The 19,725-nt window shown below is 38.3% G+C and overlaps 1 protein-coding gene across 2 annotated transcripts; it reads right to left on the bottom strand.

Moving 5' to 3' along the window:
* Nucleotides 1–293: 293 nt before the first annotated feature.
* Nucleotides 294–19,426, bottom strand: LOC117292654 (sorting nexin-8-like). 2 transcript variants are annotated; one of them, XM_033774788.1, is made up of 12 exons: nt 19,349–19,426; nt 19,084–19,214; nt 14,005–14,137; nt 12,797–12,990; nt 11,698–11,815; nt 10,836–10,957; nt 9,892–10,093; nt 8,990–9,162; nt 8,337–8,405; nt 7,223–7,375; nt 5,360–5,509; nt 294–853 (listed from the first exon to the last, which is right to left on the bottom strand). In XM_033774788.1, the coding sequence occupies exons 1-12, from the start codon at nt 19,368–19,370 to the stop codon at nt 728–730; spliced, it is 1,593 nt and encodes a 530-aa protein (XP_033630679.1). In that variant the 5' UTR covers nt 19,371–19,426; the 3' UTR covers nt 294–727. The 2 variants fall into 2 exon arrangements, with proteins under 2 accessions (XP_033630679.1, XP_033630681.1); XM_033774790.1 differs by lacking the exon at nt 294–853 and adding an exon at nt 4,208–4,912.
* Nucleotides 19,427–19,725: the final 299 nt, after the last annotated feature.

Here is a 19,725-nt window from a genome sequence, read left to right as displayed (position 1 = left end):
TGCTAACCTGTGAAATACGCTAAGGCTTAAGCAACAATTTTTCTGCTACAATAAGCACGTAAATTTGCTTACCGTTAAGCAGCGCTATGAAATTGGGCCCAGGGCCCACTTTCATAAAGAAACAAAACCTTGTGGGACAACCATGTGGGGCAACCAATGTGGGAAAACTACTTAGAAATGTTCTGCTTTACCTACAAATACACAGGATACCAGCCACAAATGATACATTTGGAATGGCAGTTTTGGCTGGTAACCTTATTCTGGAGCAAATTATTTTATTATGCTTAGCACCTCAGCTCCATGAAATTGGGCCCAGTTCTATACAGCTCCTTACATGCCTTAAGCAGAAAATATTGCTTTACAAATTTTTGCCAAGAATAATATGAGTAGGTTATCAATCACAAACGGTACATGTGACATATTTTGGATGGTAATTTAAATGGTCAGCACACCAGAGGTCAAAGAGCTGCTTAAGCACAAAAAACAAGCTAAGCAGTTTAAAAATATACATACCACAAAAAAAGTAACCAGCTAAAACACCATTTCACATGTAGCATCTGAGACTGGTATCCTGCTTGTTGTTGCTTAGCAGACACTTTTTAAGCAATATTTTCTGCTAAAACAGCTCTATGAAGTTGGGTCCTGCTTTTGTGCTAAGCTACTTTCTGTGCTTAAGCAGGTCTATAAACTTAGGCCTAGGTCAAGCCTAACATGACCTAGTCAGGGTTTAAAAGGAACCAGATGATAATAGACCTGGTGAGGTAGGGGTAGTCGGTGAGGACGGTAGATCACCATCTCCGGTCGCTCTCAGCGTTTCAACTTGCGGCTCGATTTTTTCCCACAGCTCGAATAACTGCAGATATTAAATGTGCATTCAGTAAATTGTTAAAGACAAACAACAACGCAGAAGACAACCAATGTTTCTTTTCAGAACCACCCCAACTCATTTAGAGATTATCATTACATGGTGTTACCCTGCCAACCTTTACTATGCCTATATAGCAACTACTATGTAACAGCGCCAGAAGCGTCACTAGTGACGGATATGTGCGCTATATACGAAGCCACTTTTTTTATTATTATTGATTAACAGGGTTTTGGATGAAGGGATTTGTTGCAAGCTGAAAAATTATTTCCTGTGAAAGAAATACCGATCCTGAGAGCGATTTTTGTCCAAAATACTGCCGAACTTGAGAAATGGCGCAATTTGACGACTCCAAAAATGATGGTTGATTAATTTTGTTGCAATGTTAAACAAGCATAATATTTGGCCCTTACAAAAGTAGAACAAAAGTAGGATACTTGTGTTTAGTACATGGCCTGGCCATTATATGGTAAATATATAGGCTTTAATAGACTTGTGTTTTTAAATATTTCACAGGGTTTTCCAAGGCCCCCAAAAATAAATTTAAAAAAATGTAATAAATCAAACGGCAAAAGTATGATTAAACTTAAAGTAGGCTGAACTTCCTGCCTGCTTTTACCAGTACTAAAATAAACCTGATGTGAACAACACCCAGAAATACTTTACAAAAATACAAACTATTTTTTGTTGTGTACACAAATTATTTGTTCTTGTTTAAAAAAGGGACAATGTTGTACCTTCCCTTAAAGTGCTGTGTGAAGTTGCAATAATCGTGGATACAGCGTGGTTGGAATTTCCCCAAAAAGCTTGAAATAACCTAACTACAACGCCTATCCAGCATCTTCTCATGCCTACAATAATCACCACTTTATGAAGTACAGGGCGAGTCACAAAGAAGTTGACCGGGGTCGGTGATGTCTTTCAAAACAATCAAATGACACTCAAAAGTTCAGTAAAAATATATTTACCAGTAACAAGCACTCACTCCTGCTTATTATATATAGAAGAGTTTGCGGTAACACCATGTAATGACTATTAGATAGTCATTACATGGTGTTACCGCAAACTGTTCTATATCTTGTTTCCACCATGCAAAGTTTCAAATCCTACTTATCCTGCTTATTACAAAAAAGTCTGAAAGAAATTAATCATTCCTAAGAGGAGTTATGTCTATTTTAATCAAGGTGTTCATTTTGCAAGCTGTCCACGGAATACTTGACAAAACAAATAAATGACTTTTTTTTATATCCTTTGCTACTTACTCAGATGTTTAGATTCAGTCTAGCGTTAACATTCCATGGACAGCTACACATATGAAAGCTTTCAGTAAAGCAGGCAAAACGTCTCTTAGAAATGATCGAACTTGTTTTCATGTTTTTCCTAGTTAGTAAGACACTGCTCTAGAATTGCAAGGGTCGTGGGTACGAATCCCACCTGAGTAACATGCATGTGATGGTTTTTTGGGGGGTATACAGCGCTTACACACATCGGTGTATGGGTAAAAAAACAAAATTAATTTGTTTTTTCTTCTTCAGATGAGCAGGAAAAAATGCTTGTTTTATATGTGCATCTCTTGGGTTTTGAGTGTCTGTTTAAAAAAAATTGTTCAAAGGCAGTGGACACTATTGGTAATTACTAAAAATAGTTTTTGACATAAAACCTTACTTGGTAACGAGTAATGGGGAGAGGTTGATAGTATAAAACATTGTGAGAAACAGCTCTCTCTGAAGTGATGTAGTTTTGGAGAAAGAAGTAATTTTCCATGAATTTGATTTTGAGACCTCACGTTTAGAACTTGAGGTCTCGAAATCAAGCATCTGAAAGCACACAACTTCGTGTGACAAGGGTGTTTTTTCTTTCATAGTTATCTCGCAACTCCGACGACCGATCGAGCTCAAATTTTCACAGGTTTGTTATTTTGTGCATATGTTGAGATACACCAAGTGAGAAGACTGGTCTACCAATAGTGTCCAGTGTCTTTAATCATACATTGCAGTTAACTTCTTTTTGACTCAACCAGTACCCAACAGTGGATCAACAATCCATATCACATAAACGTCCTTATAATAAACTAGGATAGCTATAAGTGAATTTACATTTTGGGGTAGAGCTCAAACCCTTGTAATTGGAATGTACAAATATAATACAAGTTCAATGAAGCAGACCTGAAATTTGGTTTTGGAAAAAAAGTAGGAAAATGTGACGAGTAGAGGGATGCATGAGCTACATGTAACCATGGTGTTGGCTTTAAAGCCAATATACACTTTCGGTAAACAGTATTGTCCAAGTCCCACACTTCGTGTATCACTGATTTTTTTCTAGGGTAAAAAAAACAATCGGAAATCAGAATTAAATAGGAAGAATATCATGCCTGATGAAGAGTATTATGAGCTTGAAAATGATTGAAGAGTGTGATACAGTGTTGTTTCGTGACCAAATCCACAGCCCGATTTCATAAAACGGGAAAGTACCAAAAATAGCTAAGCGCGGAAAAATACTGCTTATCAAAAGCAGGTTACCAACCACAATGCCGTGTCATTCATATTGTTAAGACCTGTGCCCTGTTATTATTTTGCTTAGCAGAGGCATTCGCTTAGAAACTGCCTTAAGAGCTTTACTGATGCAAATGTGCCCAGGGTCCAAGCTCACAGTTCCGAGCTGCAAAGATTGCAAGTTTAATTGGCACACTAAATAAACCAAAAATAAACCCATGCCCTATACTCTTCTGATAAAATTTAAGGACAGCTTTGTCATCTCAGGATACAACAATTATTTTAGCATGTACAACAGATTTACCAGGTCTGGTATTTAAATACCAATACTAGTAAATATGTTGTACATGCTAAAATTGGATCTCGCTGAGACGACAATTATTTTGGTGACAATGTTTTACTCGTTTCTCGAAAGCTACAGCACCTCAGCGAGTAATATTTTAAGGGAAGCTTTCTACCAGCATTATCTTCAAACTGTGTAAGTTTAATGTAAATCTGTGGACCTCGTGTTTTGTGTCCTACAAAAAGTACCTAAACCTTTTAAACAGCGCTTTCGAAATGGGCCCTGAATTGAATGTGGATTTAAGCTTGGGCGATATAGATTTATTTTATTCACGATATATCGCCGACAATATATCGCGATATTCGATATAATCGCGATTAATTAAATTTGACATCATCAGTCTTCAAACTCCAAGTGAAAGTTGTAGAAGAGACAGTCAAAGCATAAGAGAGGTGTTCTAATGACCTGGTTTTACTCCAAACCTATGGGGTGCAAGATGTCTCAGCTAGCAAATACATCATGATATTGCGATGTTTAATCGATATCGCGATATATCGATATTTCGATTAAAACCAAATCGAACCGATATCGAAATCGTTTCCAAATTAATATCGCGATATTCGATAATATCGTGATATCGCCAAGCTTATGTGGATTTGGGATCATTTGGAACACACTCAAAAGTTGTGAACCAAAATCATCAGAAACCTTCTCGATGACGATGGCTAGCCATTTGGTTTTTGGAAGAACACAAAAACTTAAAGTTGATTCGTAGAGCCATAATGCTTTTTTTTTTAAAGTTCAAAATGGTTTTAAAGTTTAACCTGCACTTTCTTTTGACCCATTAAAAAAAAGTTCATAAAATTTCTTTCTGTCAATACAAATAAAATAAATTTACAAAATTTAGAAAAAGCAAACTCAATCCATGGTGGTTTATGATGAAATGACTTTCCCCATGAGCCCAGCATGGCAGTGAGGGCGTACTATGACCTGTGTGTCGCCATGAAGATGCCAGATGAAACTGGATGGATCTGGAAAGAACTGGCTGTAACCGGATCTGGAAAGAACTGGCTGTAACCAGATCTGGAAAGAACTGGCTGTAACCGGATCTGGAAAGAACTGGCTGTAACCGGATCTTGCATGTGACTTTTCTTGACATAAAATGATCAGGTGGGGGGCGAGGGGGTAGTTGAGCTGGGGTCAAGGGGATGCTGAGTCTGCGGACATGTGAGTGTTTACTTTTGTGGTGGTATCTTCCCAAACTTGCGTTAGCTGGATGGTAAATGTGCACCAGGGGAAGAAAAGAAGCAGAGTAAGATGTTAAAGTCAAGCATGTGAGTGCATTTATGCCGAGCTGTGTATTGAGAGAGTTGCAACATAGAAGGACCAGTTTTATTTGGTCACGCTATTGCTGGACACCATTTTCAGTCCAAGTGCAGCACAACCCGATGGGCAGACTGTATTCGTCCACGAATTTTTGTATTTGACACATACTGGCTTCTACTCGCAAGCGGTCATCACTCTCTGAATATATGGCTCTGCATTCGTGGTATGATACATGATTGAAAATGATAGGAAAAAAAACCCCAATATATTTCAACCCCAAATCTCACTTTATAGACCTTTATCGTGACCTTTTTAATTTCCTCCCATTCAAATAAATGTAACCAAACCGTACAAACAATGGATTTCCGGTTACGAAAAGAGGACAATTCTTACCTCTTTGTGACCCTGCAGCTCTGTCTTGGCTAGTGCCTGTACCACCTCAGCTAGAATGTCGATGTTAGCGTGGACCAGTTGCGTCTCCATCTGAATGCAGTGTAGGGAAAAATAGTTTCTGTTCTCCATCGTCATAATCTGGCTCTCTTGCTGTTTGATGAACGGGGGAGAAAAAAAAAAGAACAAAATCAGAACAAAATAAATTGTTGTTTTTTTTTAAAATAATTTTAACAAGAAGAAATTCATGTTCTTAAGAAATAAGGAGATTAGATAACATAAGATAGCATTTATCGGCCACACTTAAAACAAATATGGAAATTTCTATTCATACTGGCAAATGGGTGCCAAATGAACACGTATATTACTTAATATGTGGGCATAGAGTACAACGAACAGTAAAAAACTAGCGTTAATATATACCAATAGATTAAAGATTAAGATTACAAATATTTATTGTCATGAAAAAAGAAAAAAAGTTCCCTGTGTAAAGGAGACTACATTACATACTCTAGGCATAATAGCAATAATGTACAACATGAATAAAAATTACAATTGACAGATATACACAATTATAAAGATTGTGAGCACGTAAGAAAGTACAAAAAATAGAAGTGAACCAAATTATCTCGACCATCTACTGTTAAAAAGCTTAATTGCACTAGGCAGAAAGGAATTCTTAAATACAATGAACATACAAATACTACACTAAAAAAAAAACACTATACAAAAATTAAAAGATACAGTAGCACATCAGAAGATAAAAAGAAACATGAAGGATAAAAGGACAAAAGATCTGGGTCGGCTAGGGAGCTCAGTGGGCAAAATGTATGCAGATTCGCCCTAAACGAAGCTTAAAGCCACTTTTGGTATTAGAGCCTTCAAGAAGAAAATATTTAAGATGAAAATAACGGAGGGAAGCTGAAGGTAGGAAGAGATATTTCTCTTGCACAGGAACAAGGGGAACAAATATCAGGCAAGGAGTTAAGAAAGTTTCTATTTGAAAGGTTATTGAAATTCAAATGTCCATCTTATGACTGTAACACTATGTTTGAGTGAGACAGGAGGAAATTTCAGTAGTTAGTACAATAAAGAAAAAATCCTACAGGAAATTAGATGAGCAGGCATTTGTAACTTTCTATCATACAACAATACAGTACATCAATAGCAAATGGCACAGGCAATGATATAAGAGTGTGATCAACGACACAGGCTATGACATCAGCCAATGGCAAATGACATAGTGCAGTGGCAAATGACATAAGAAATGACATAATACACTGGCAAATGACATTGGCAAAGATACAAGAAAGTGGCAAATTACACTGAAAATGTCATTAGACTGTGACCACTGACACAGGCAATGCTATAGGGCATTGACATATGATAGTGGCAAACCACACTGTCAAATGACCTAGCACTGTGGCCAATGACACTGGCAAAGATATAAGACAGTGGCAAATGACACAGGCAATGACATCAAACCATGACCGATGACACAGGCAATGCTACAGGCAATGCTACAGACAATGACATAGTACAGGTTTGCAGCTGTCATGGGCAAATGACAGCATGTTTTCAAATGAAACAGGCATTGACACAGCAGTGGGCAATGACACTTACAAACACATGATACAGTGTCAAATGACACAATAATGAAATAGGACAGTAGCCAATGACAAAGACAATGACACGAAGACAGTGGCAATTGACATGCAATAAAGTAAGACAGCTGCCAATGACACACAATACATTAGCCAATGACACATGCAGTCATATGAGAAAATATACCCCAGTGTAAACACTCAGTGACAAAGGTCACTCTCTTGATATGACCTTGATATGACCCCCATTTTGAGTTCTGACCTCAATTATCCTAGATTCGAGCTGTTCCACTTCTCCGACATGTTCTGAGCCTCGGATTGTTGCTGACATCTTCTTCTTCTTGATGTTGCCCATCTTGGCCAAAGCGCTCTGATGATCCTTCAGAACACCCTTCTCATGTCGGTCGCAAAGATCCTGCATCGTAGGCAAAGTACATTATTACTTTCAAAACATTGTATAGATTATTAATTTGGGTATTTTTACCCATACACCAATGTGTGTTAGCACTATATACTCAGTACTTTCCCCGAGTCCTGTGAATAATTGTACAGATTGCAATCAAAAGGTTAAACAAGTTCTTAACAAGAGGTTGAACGATTTGTATTGAGAGGGTTAAAGCTGTGTTTGTTAAAAGCCAGAGGTGCGTTTTGGTGGTCCTAACCATTAACTGTTTTCGGTTGACTTCGCCATTGGTTAAACAGTGATCGAAACAGTTATTGGCGCACCCTGGATTGTCAAAAGTGTTCAACTGCGAGCGAGCTTTGAGAATAGACTGCTTGGTTCTCCCCATGCACAAGCTAGTGATTTGCATGCTGATTATGTGCTAATGGTAGCTGATATACAAAATACAATTAATAATACTAATTTTTAAACTGGATTTGAGGTATTGCATGGTGAGGTATCAATGTATATTTGGTTTGCGGTAACACCATGTGTGTATCTACTTGCCAGGTAGAGTTTGTTCTTTGAGAACTGTCTTGCTTTATTCTACTACCGCGGAGGAGATGTTCGGGGGTTCGGGAGACTTCTCAGTTCTGAAAAGAAATGTCCTGCTCTTTAACTATTACCCGGGCGGATGGGTAAGAAAATAAGCTGGGACTACTACTTTAGTTAATAGGATCGTGGTTAACTGTACTATCGCGGGGGTCAGTTCTTAAATTGGTCTCAACGTTTCGACTTGCTTGCTCTAGTCATCGTCAGGAGACTGTAATTTTTAAATTACTAATTAAAAACACAAAACAAAAATCATCTAAAAGAATTTATAATGCTCCAGATTGCACATTAGGGCATTAAAAACCAAGATAAACACCAAGTATATCTTGTTTCAATTCAGCACCATTTGGCCAAACTTAAAATAAAAAAAATACTCACTCACCTTATAAGACTGTAAGAGGTCTAGAATTAAAGCTAACCGCTCTGCAACATTGTTGTCTTCTCTTTTGCCCTTCAAAAAAAAAAATGTAATAGGCTGTTGAATCAGCAAGTAATATTTTCAAACTGTGTAAGATTAATGTAAATCTGTGGGTGTTTGTGTTTTGTGTCGCACAAAAATGACCCAAACCCCTTTAACATGGTTAAGGTCATACATTGACAGGCATACTAAGGAAATCCTGAGTGAAGATAAGCTATTGCCACGATCATGGGGCACTGTTTAAAGGCACTGGACACTATTGGTAATTGTCAAAGACCAGTCTTCTCACTTGGTGTATCTCAACATATGCATAAAATAACAAACCTTAGAAAATTTATGCTCAATTGGTCGTCAAAGTTGCGAGAAAATACTGGAAGTAAAAAACGCCCTTGACGCACATGCTTTCAGATGCGTGATTTTGAGACCTCAAAATCTAATCGAAAAACTACGTTTCTTCGGAGGGAGCCGTTTCTCACAATGTTTTATACTATCAAAAGCACTCCATTGATCATTAAAAAGTTATTTTTGATGCTATATTATTTTGAGTAGTTACCGATAGTGTCCAGTGCCTTTAACCACAGTTTGATAACATCCAGACCCTATGTAGAGAAGCTCACCTGCGTTGCATGTTTATCACTGAGGGCAGCAAACTCTACCGAGATGGCCTTGAGGCCGGTCTTGATCTTTGGCCAAGATTCGTTGATCCCCATGGCCCACGTTGATGCAATCTGCGTCTCACTGCCGAGGGTGTTCAACTCCTTGGCCATCATTAACATGTCGCTGGCGCTGGCTGTTGAGACAGATTAGAATCAGATTAGGAAGCTGGAAACATCTACCAGGTGGGATCTCTCGGGAAATCAAGTCAGGTCGAGGGTGGTGGTTTTTTCTCGGTGAGGAGGTACGAGCCTAAAGCTATTTCATAGATTTGGGTTTGACTGTCTGACAGACCAAACAAATAATGTGAATTTTCACCATAATATAAACCAACTGTAAATGATTATAAGTAGGCCTATGGTTCAACTCAAGGAGACAACTTCTGTGTAGCATTATGAGCAATGAAAGAGATATCCAAGGAAGATAAGATACATGTAAGATACTAACTTTATTATCTCACACTGGGGAAAATAAAAGGTAGTCCCAACACTTTACGAAACTGCATGAACAGAGAATCAAAGAATTAAACTCTCTTTTTAAATTTTGTATTCAACACATTCTACTCTTTGCAAATATTTTTTCGAATAAATACAGTCTAACCCCGTAACAAAGAGCAGTGTTACAAAGAAGTTCTGCTCGTTACATTCTGAAGTCCTGAATGTTTGTTTTTTGCTGTCCTTTTACAACAGAAATCTGGATGGTTGATTTTTAGGTAAGTGTTGAACTATTTTATTTCTAGTGATTAGAAAAAGAATATTTTTGTTCAACTCTGGAAGCATGTTCGTGGTTGTAAATTGGCCATGATGTGCTAGTCTAGATCCTCATTCTGGTGAAAATGAGTTCCCGACGAGAATAGCGCCCTCACCTGTTGATCTGATGGTCATTTGATCCACGATGCATTTGAGTTGGTTGACACTGTTGAAAAGTTTCTTAATGTGCTCCCTGGCGTTACCATACTGAATCTGGGTGTCCATGGGCACCAAGTCCTTGGCTGTCAGGGCGAGGGGGCTGGTCACGTACTCGTCTGGGACGCTTCGGAATTGCTCCTTGATTCTGTGTTGTATGTCCTGATAGGAATGAAAATCAGTTTAGCGCCAACGTTCTCCCTTAAAAGGCACGGGACACTATTGGTAATTACTCAAAATAATTTTTAGCATAAAAATTTACTTGGTACTGAGCAGTGAAGAGCTTTTGATAGTATAAAAACTTAAAGGAACACGTTGCCTTGGATCGGACAAAGTGGTCTATGAAAAGCTTTTGAAACCGTTTGTTATGAAATGCATATGGTTAGAAAGATGTTTTAAAAGTAGATTATATGATCCACACAAGTATCACTCAAATTTGCACGTTTTTTTTATTTTACGTCGCGAACTAACACGGTCGGCCATTTATGGGAGTCAAATTTTTGACTCCCATAAATGGCCGACCGTGTTTGTCGACGAGGTAAAACGAAAACCACGCAATTTCGAGGCATATTTGTGTAGATCATTGTAATCTACTTTTACAACATCTTTCTAACCATACCGATTTTATAACAAACATTTACAGGACGCTTTTCAAAGACCAACTACTCGATCCAAGGCAACGTGTTCCTTTAACTCCACAGATTATTCTTTCTGTGAGAACATTATCAGTGAGAACATTATCAGTTTATGGTTTTCGACGATATATCAAAAATACGAAATTAAACTTTCACAGGTTAGTTTTAATGTACATCTACATTTATATAGGACTAAGACAATCAAACGGTGCCACAACCTGAAGGTATACTTTGCCTTTAAGCCAACACCAAGATTGAAAAAAACTCACCGATCCTTGATAAGTGAGGAAATACCTAATGATGTCACTCCCGTGAAATACAGGATGCCTAACGACCAAGGTCATAAATCGGACCAAGGCCTTCCGCCGTCCCTCGATGAATTCACGGTTTGCTGAAATAAGAGACAAACAGTTCAGTGAAAGAAAAATTAAACTAGGAACAAGTGCAGAATATCGTGTTGCCAAGGTAACTGAAATAACATCTGTCAGGCAGACGATTTCAAATAAATATTGAAGCGTTGTCCATATAGTCCCTTGTAATGATGGGGATGATTAGTAAGTCACTGCTGATGATGCCATCTGTTTTTCCTCTTGTATCAAATGACAACAGACTGGGCCCAATTTTATGGCTCTGCTTACCGCTGCATTCTGCATTTATGATCACTGTTCTCAGCTTACCGTGCAGCTAACCTGTGAAAAACGCTTGGTGTAAATTCCCTGCTTCCAAAAGCACCGATTCTTTGCTTAAAGGTAAGAAGAGCCTGGAAATCGGGCTGTGATTACAATCCAAAGGTTGTAATCACACAAACTTGCTAAGCAGAAACAGCAGGCATGATACTTGGTCCTTCGGGCACATTTTATTGAATACAAGAGCTGAGCTATCTTTCCACATGGTACAGGTTCAAATAGACTTTCCAGGCTTTTTAATCAAAGTTTTTCCGAGGGCAAAAACATCGGAAATCAGACTTAAGTAGAAAGAAATTCATGCCTGAAACAGGTTACCAGCTAAAAAGATATGCAATACACGCCGTTTGAAACTGGTTCCCAGCTTAGAATTTGCTTAGCCTTGTAGAATAGTAAGAAATCAACTGTATGACATTGGGATCAAGTCACCAGTCTTCTTTAGCCTTACCTCCAAGCATTTTCTTAGGTGGAAGTCTGGGTACCATTCTGTACGGGTAACGAGATGTCAGCATGTCGTAGAGGGAATCAAAGTCACTGTACCTTCGCATCACACAAGATTTAAGATACTGCAAGGAAATAATAAGTAACAACATCATCATTTCTACACATTAATAATTGTAGGGTGTCATTGCCAAGTGGTTTAGAGCATCAAATTCAAGTTGTGGTGGCTAAGTCATGACGATGCTTTTCTATATTTGCTTCTCTTCATCCAACGGTAAAAATGGGTACCTGCGAGGGTAGAGATTGATACTGTGTATGAAAAAGCCACCGGAGCGCCACGGCAGCTCAGGGCTTTATACTCCCCAGGGAGCTAAGAAAGGTTAAAAAGGAATGTTTTTGGACTAGAGTGTTAACAAATAAGGGTTGAGTAATTGTTTTTCAAAGAATTAGCTGACAACATGGCTTGATGTAAAATGTACGCAGATGTGTAGACATGCCACCTAATGTAAATCTCACAGGGAAATATTGATATTGAAATCATTCTGCAGTCTGTTACTGCAGTCCATCCAAACTTACAGTAAACATGTCTGCTCTTAGGTGGCTTAAACAATGTGTTTAATAGGGGGTTAGCGCTCAAGATATTTGTTTAAAACCGAGCGATTAAGAGCACTGGACTCAAGCTCTGGTGTTTCTGATCAGCAGAGTGTGGGTTCAATCCCGTTCGTGGCGCCTGTGTTCTTGAGCAAGACACTTTTAACCATCATGTCCTACAGATGTGACACTAAGCAGTAAGTTCTGTGTATTGGGATTGGTAAGGCATGTAAAAGAAGCCAGAACACTTATCGTGGAAGAGTATAGGGGTTAACCCCGGTGTTTCTGGTCCACATCCATGTAATAAGCACTTTGGTTAACAGGTTTTCTCAGGCTTGCGAAAAAAGAGTGATTAAATTCACTTAAGGGGCATCCTTGGTTTCATTACCAGAAACATATGATAAAGATAATAAAAAACAATAAGATTTCTGTTCAGTGATACTATACTCCAATCCTCCTTTATACATTTTTGCTAAAAGACAATTTGTTTACAACAGATTTTACCTAGTTCTTACCTCACTTTTAATTTCATATTCTACATGTTTTAAAAGAAGCCCTTTCTTCTCCGGTACTAGATTGATGGAAATGGAATCCAACTCCACAAGGTCTTTGTAGGAAAAGTTGAGAACGTTGGGATTCTTCTCTCGTCTGACCTGAGCACTAAGCGTCCTTAGGTCGCTGAGGTCCCCGAGGTGGGGCTTCGGTAGTTCTGTCATAAGATATAAATTGCAATCACATCACTCTGGTTCTCAAAGAAGTACACTGGCGCAGCACCAAAGCTATGAAACAACTTGCCCGAATCCATACGTCGTGCTTATTCTCTTAAGTAATGTTTAAGAAGGTCTTGAAGACCCATCTTTTAGAACAATAAATCCTTTGCATAATCCTCTAGTGTTGTTATAATGTTTAGCCCAGTGTAGTGTTTTAATTGTAAATAAAGCCAGATGCTGAGGATATTGGCTGAGGGTGAATTGTGCTGGTAACCTCTCCCCTCCTCTGCAATATGAAATCATGTGGTGAACGGACAAAAATAATTGTGCAACAGCAGGCATGTATGCCATCATCAAGGCCAATTACACGAGTGAAAATATTTACACAAACCACACAAACTGACAAAGAAAGGACTGAATTGTAAACTCTATTTAAAGTAGGATTTGAAACTTTGCATGGTGGGAGTATAATTAGGTGAGGTTTGGGTAGCACCATGTGAACATCTTGTTTGAGTTGTAAACCAAAAGAACCAACAAAACTAAAAAGAAATTTTCACATGGTGCTACCACAAACCTCACCATTGGAACTCAATTTTAATACAAAAACGACTTTGTGAAAACTGAACTTATAGCTATTGGACACTTTCGGAATAAAGAAAAAAGAAGCTCACAGATTTACAAACAACCTACAGGGTTTACAGAAGGTAATGGTGAAAGACTTCTCTTGAAATGTTATTCCATGAAATGCTTTACTTTTTCTGAAAACATTAAAACAATTATCAATTCTGGATATCGAGAATTACGCATTTATTTTAAACACATGTCATGACACGGCGAAACGTGCTGAAACATGGGTGGGTTTTCCAGTTATTTTCTCCCGACTCCGATGACCGATTGAGCCTAAATTTTCACAGGTTTGTTATTTTATATCAGTTGTGATACACGAAGCATGGGCCTTTGGGCAATACTGTTTACCGAAAGTGTCCAATGGCTTTAAAAGATTAAAAACTTACCTTCTTTGCCATAATTTTCAAGTATTTTCTCACTGATGGGTTTGCCTTGCTGTGCCAGTGCTGTTAGTGCCAGTGCCTTGTACAGGCCATTCCTAGTTAGGTAGCCTTGTTTGCTGTCTGCAGCTTCCCATATCTACATTTATGTAATCAATTGCAAAACATAAAACAAAATGATTGAGGTTGGATTTGGACAGCCAGGATATAGGGTTTTATCAGGGAGCAGCCATCTTGTTTTTCTTCCTCTCAAACCAAGCTATCAGTGACATTGAGTATATACAGGGAATCTGCTATGGTACCCTAGTAAGACTCTACTACTTAAGGAATTAAGACAAGGTTCCAGACCAAGTTCCGAACCAGACCGGGTTCCAGGCCAGGTTCCAGACAAGGATCCACACCAGGATTCAAACCAGGACCCAATTTCATAGAGCTGCTTAGCGGCCGATTTTGTGCTTACTGCACGATTTCCATTTCATAGCCCTGCTAACCGCAAGCACACGAAAAGGCCATCTAACCGTACGGTGTTTACCGCATGAAAATAAATAACATCACACATGTCACAATGCAAATCCATGGTAAACGCGCAATATGGCCACCCACTTCTCCTGCTAACCCGTGTAATACGCTTGCACCTTAGCAAATTTTTCTGCTACAGTAAGGACTAAAAAATTTGCTTACCGTTAAGAAGCGCTATGAAATTGGGCCCAGGTTCCAGACCAGGTTCCAGAGAAGGTTCTAGACCAGGCTTCAGACCAATTTAATAGTTTAAACATTTCCTCATAGAATTACAAGTGCCCTTTACATGAAGGAGAAATGCCTTAGTGCCCATGTCCTTTAAAGAATGAAGCATTAGGCCTGTATCTTCCCCTTTCCACTAAAAATTAAAAATATTGCATTCCAATTTGTTTATTTCATAGTAACAATTTTCACAGAACTCAAATTCAGTTCAAAAGTAAAAAGGTCTAAATCCCCCAAATCAAATACTCACATACATGCCAACAATGCCCAATTAGTGTTCACAGCTTATGACTCATGGGCATTCGTGTGTAATGCATGTATTTCAGCCTTGTTGATGACCAGCTATTACCAGCCACGACATCAGGAAGCCTTTGATATTATACAAGTGTCAGTCATAGTTGTGTGCTTTCAGATGCCTAATAAAAGGCTTCAGGCCTGAAGTCTTTTAATATTTGAGTGAGAAATAACCTCTTTCTCAAAAACTACATTACTCCGAAGTGAGACATTTCTTACATTACAATGTTTTATGCTAAAAAAAGCACCAAGTATGTTTTTATGCTAACAATTATTTGGAGTAATTACCAAAAGTGTCCAACAATGCCTTTAAGGGCTTCTTTTATGTGGTTGGTTCATTTTGATTCCAACAGTAAACCAGTCTTTTCCTGGAAACTCTGGCATAATTTGTATACACATTTTGTATACAATCAAATGAATGCACAAATTGAATGGGAGAAAAATATTCACCCAACAGCTTGCCCCAAAATGTATATTGTGGTTTGCACTTTGCAGATTATAACACACCCACAAACGGTTTTCGTTGATGGACTTTTTCCGTTCTATATTTTCGTTTTGTGTATAAAAAAAAGAATAATTTAAACAAGTTCCCATGATCACCATACATAACAACTGTGCGATTGATAGTTGATACATGTAGATGCTTATCACTGTGAGTGATAATACTTTCAAAGGGTCATAAAGTCTGATACTGTTCCACCTGTACCAAGTCAATTTAGATACGAGTTCAAAGTTTATATAATGCAAGTTGGACAATCCAACACAATAAACAAACAAGTAATTTCCATTGATCATTGTTGATACAGTGAAAATGTACCTTGTCCTGCATTCGATAAAAACAGGAAGTAATAGTCTTAGCCATCCTATTATTTTTTGTTTTCTTTTAATGAAACCAATTAATTGATTGAGAATTTAAGATAAAAGGCATACGTACATCTGGCAGGTTGGTTAGTAATTTGCTTGTCTGTCAAGGTGAGGTATGAATTTAGCAAACTTTTGCCAGATTTTGTCAATACTGCACCCAACACTTTCAGGCCTGTATGCCTCGTTTTTGAAAAGGCAATGCCACAACCTTGCTACCATGGGCAGCTTGCTGTATCGTCCGCTAGCTCTGTGTTTGTCTCTAACCCCCTGGGAGGGAAACTTCGATCCGTGAATTTGATTGGCTATCATATACGCGCAAAATATGAAATGCTGTGCGTCTTCAAAAAGCTCTAAACGCTGAAACGCGTGCATATAAAGATGTACGTATTTATGTTTTATGTCACGCAACACTGAACGCCAAGGCAAGTTTATGACTGTTATTACACACAGCGCATCCAGCGTGTGCGCAACTAACGCCCAACACAGAACAGATCAACCACAGGACTAATTGTAATATCCCTTATATTTTGATATTTTGGAGTTACACTTCCAGGGTTTATGATCGAGCGAGATCTATCACCCCTGGGAACGAGGTTGGCAATGCCAGCACTTCGGGCATTTTCTCCTTCAAGGGCACCCTGTTAAAGTACATTGTAAATTTCTACTGTCAGAGCATTTCAAGGGCAAAAAGGCAATGACCAGGGGACATTGTGTTAATTGCCTTTGAAGTATCAGGTTTGAAGTTTAGTGTACAATAATTTATTTATTTGTTTCATCATAAATCCAACAGCACAATTAAAGACAGTGGACACTATTGGTAATTGTCAAAGACTAGTCTTCACAGTTGGTGTATCTCAACATATGCATAAAATAACAAACCTGTGAAAATTTTAGCTCAATCGGTCGTCAAAGTTGCGAGATAATAATGGTGCTTGATTTCGTTACTCTAATTCTAAAGTTGAGGTCTCGAAATCAAATTCGTGGAAAATTACTTCTTTCTCGAAAACTATGGCACTTCAGAGCGAGCTGTTTCTCACAATGTTTTATACCATCAACCTCTCCCCATTTCTCATAATCAAGAAAGGTTTTATGATGATAATTATTTTGAGTAATTACCAATAGTGTCCACTGCCTTTAATGCTAATAACAAGATAAAGAGGAAACAATGAATGATTGTTTAGAGATGTAGGAGAAAAACCCATTATGGGTAAAATCCTTGCAATCAGGGCCCAATTCCAAAGAGCTGCTAAGCACAACAGTTTGCTTAGCATGAAATTTTTGCCTTGATAAAAACAGGATTACTAACCAAATTTCCACGTGATTTTCAGGATTCTAAGCAAAAAATAGCTGAATACCAGTAACAAGCAATATGCAACAAATGGAAATTGGTTGGTAATTCTGTTTTTTTATCATGGAAGAAATTGCATGCTAAGCAAATTTTTGTGCTTAGCAGCTCTATGAAGTTGGGCCAAAACAATGGAAGGCTCTGGTCAGAGGTGGAACTCAAAAGCAGTCCCCAGAAGTGAAGCAGGGAAGGAAACCACTCCAACCAGACACAATCTTGATTAGTGTATAAAATGGGATACAATAAGTTAATGTTTAGTGGAATTTTCACATTATTTATTGACTGGACTCATTTGTTTATCATGAACTGTGGACACTGGACCGATTGATAAGATTACAGATACAACATTTCGTGTTGATACCTCAGTCAGCTTTTTTTGTTTTCAGTGGAGGATCAGCTTTTTCATTTGACCATATTATTTCATTTATATTATTGTTCAATTCTAAATGTTATTCCTCCATGACTGCACTGATAAATGTGCCGAGTTCTGTATTTGCACGTCATCTTTAAAATATTATTTGAGAGCAATACATTTGGCATATATAGGCATTTCAAGTGTGAATGTAAGTACATTATGTTCGGGGCAGGACAATTTGTACAAGACAAGATTGTGTTTTATTTCATTTTCAAGTAAAATTTTAAATTAAAAAGAAATAAATATAAAGTGATAGTGTCACAGAGATGCCAAGTCCAGAGGCCAGCTATCCATGAGATTTTTCAAAGCTCACCATACCCCCCCCCCCCCCGAAAAAAAATGTAATTTTTAGAAGTCGAAATCGTCCCCCAACTTTTTTTCTTTCTTTTTTTGAACAAAAATAAAACAAAAACACTTGCAGAAATTTAGTTGTGGACAAAAATGTGTTCCAAATGCATCAAAAACCTCTTCAGAATAGTTAAAACTCACATGAGGTACACAGGTACGATTGTGTCAAATTATTTCCCCCCAAAATTACAAAAAAAAAGGTACTAAAAATGATGTCCAAAATCTCCGCTCACTACTTCTGCCTGTTGTGTCTTCGCTAGTGGAGCGCATTGAACGAATTTGCTAAACGAATCCGGACAAACTTGTGCACAATAAGCACTTTGCGCTCTGCCGAATTTTAGCTGAACCTGATGGGAGAGCAAAAGCGTGCGCAATCTGCAAATTTGCGCTCTGTTTGTACGGCAGCTAAAGTTGATGATTCTGATAAACTGCATGCAATCTGAAGATTGTGTAAACTTTGTAGATTGCGTTTTTTGTACGCGAGAGCGCGATTTGGCAATGCATTGTGATCATTGTCGTTATTTTTTAGTTTTTCCCGGTCTTGCATGCATGAGAAAATGGTTGCTGCGCGTGTAAGTGTGAGACAGAGCCCAAATGCGTATGTCTCACGCCTAATGAGTGAGTCTTGGTAGGTCTGGTGTCACTGTCAGCATGGACTGTCGTTATGTTAGCGTATGCAGTTATTGAATTTGAAGTTGAACTGGCATGACTGGATCGAGTTAAAGTGAGCATTTTCAAATTCAGAAGTTCAATGAATGGACTTCTAACATCAGATTAAAAAGGGGGAAAATAACTCTTTGCATTTTTGTAGAGAATAAAGCTTTTTAAAATAACCCAAACAGGACGTCAATAGCTGTGCAAAATTCATGGTCCAAATGGGAGACTGGCGACGTCCACTGCACTAGCTGGGCTATATTATTATTATGCACGCCCCTCCCCTTCTTACCACAAACAATCCTTCAAACATAAATGACAATGTTGTTTTTGTTTTGTATTGCAATCCATACTGCAATATTACGGTCTTAAATATCTTCCGACGGACAAACAAACAAAATAAGTGTCTTGCAACAAAACTCACCGAACTTAATGTTTGCTTTGGTAAACTTGACTTGACAAGAATCTTCACAAACATATCTTGATCAACTTTTCCATCCCGCGGGTTCGGGCAAACGATGTCATACACCTCTCGATAATACGCCGGCACTACACCTGCAATGAAGACAATAAATAGTTATTTGAATACCTCCTATATACCGGAGCTTGTTTCAACTTTTTGACTTTAGAAAAGTTACACATGAGGTTAAAGAACAGGGGTGGGTTTGTGTGAACATGTTTTGACTTACCGTACGACAAATCATCCGCCATGTTGCCTCCCCTTTCACTGGTTGCCGTCCATCAAAACCGACGTTGGTTTTGTTACCAGGGGATGGGGAGATATTCCGCGTGGTCTTATGATAACTGTACTGGTATCCTGCCTGAGGGAGCGTGCTGATGATGCATTATATCATAGCCGAGGTTATGCGTGTATTGCATTATTGCATGCACTATCTACTGCCCCCACCCGGTGGTTACTTGAAATAATGGTAAACAGGTGGTCACTTAAATGGCTAAAATGTAAAAAATACAGTTATGGGAATTGTGGACCTCACTTGTTCACTATACCTAGACCCAATTTCATAAAGCTGTTAAGCAGAACATCTGCTTGACAAATTTCTTTGCT

The sequence above is a fragment of the Asterias rubens genome, chromosome 7 (assembly GCF_902459465.1).
Source record: "Asterias rubens chromosome 7, eAstRub1.3, whole genome shotgun sequence".
Lineage (NCBI taxonomy): Eukaryota > Metazoa > Echinodermata > Asteroidea > Forcipulatida > Asteriidae > Asterias > Asterias rubens.
This window is presented reverse-complemented; position numbering and strand designations above follow the sequence as displayed.

Bases quoted from the DNA above. Each gene is read 5' to 3' on its own strand.
- LOC117292654 (XM_033774788.1), bottom strand. From the start codon at position 19,370: ATGGCGGATGATTTGTCGTACG. The intron at 10,958-11,697 runs GTAAGGCTAAAG...CTCTTATTTCAG, and splicing joins ACCTAAGAAAATGCTTGGAG to CAAACCGTGAATTCATCGAG. The intron at 7,376-8,336 runs GTGAGTGAGTAT...CCTACGATGCAG, and splicing joins ACCTCTTACAGTCTTATAAG to GATCTTTGCGACCGACATGA.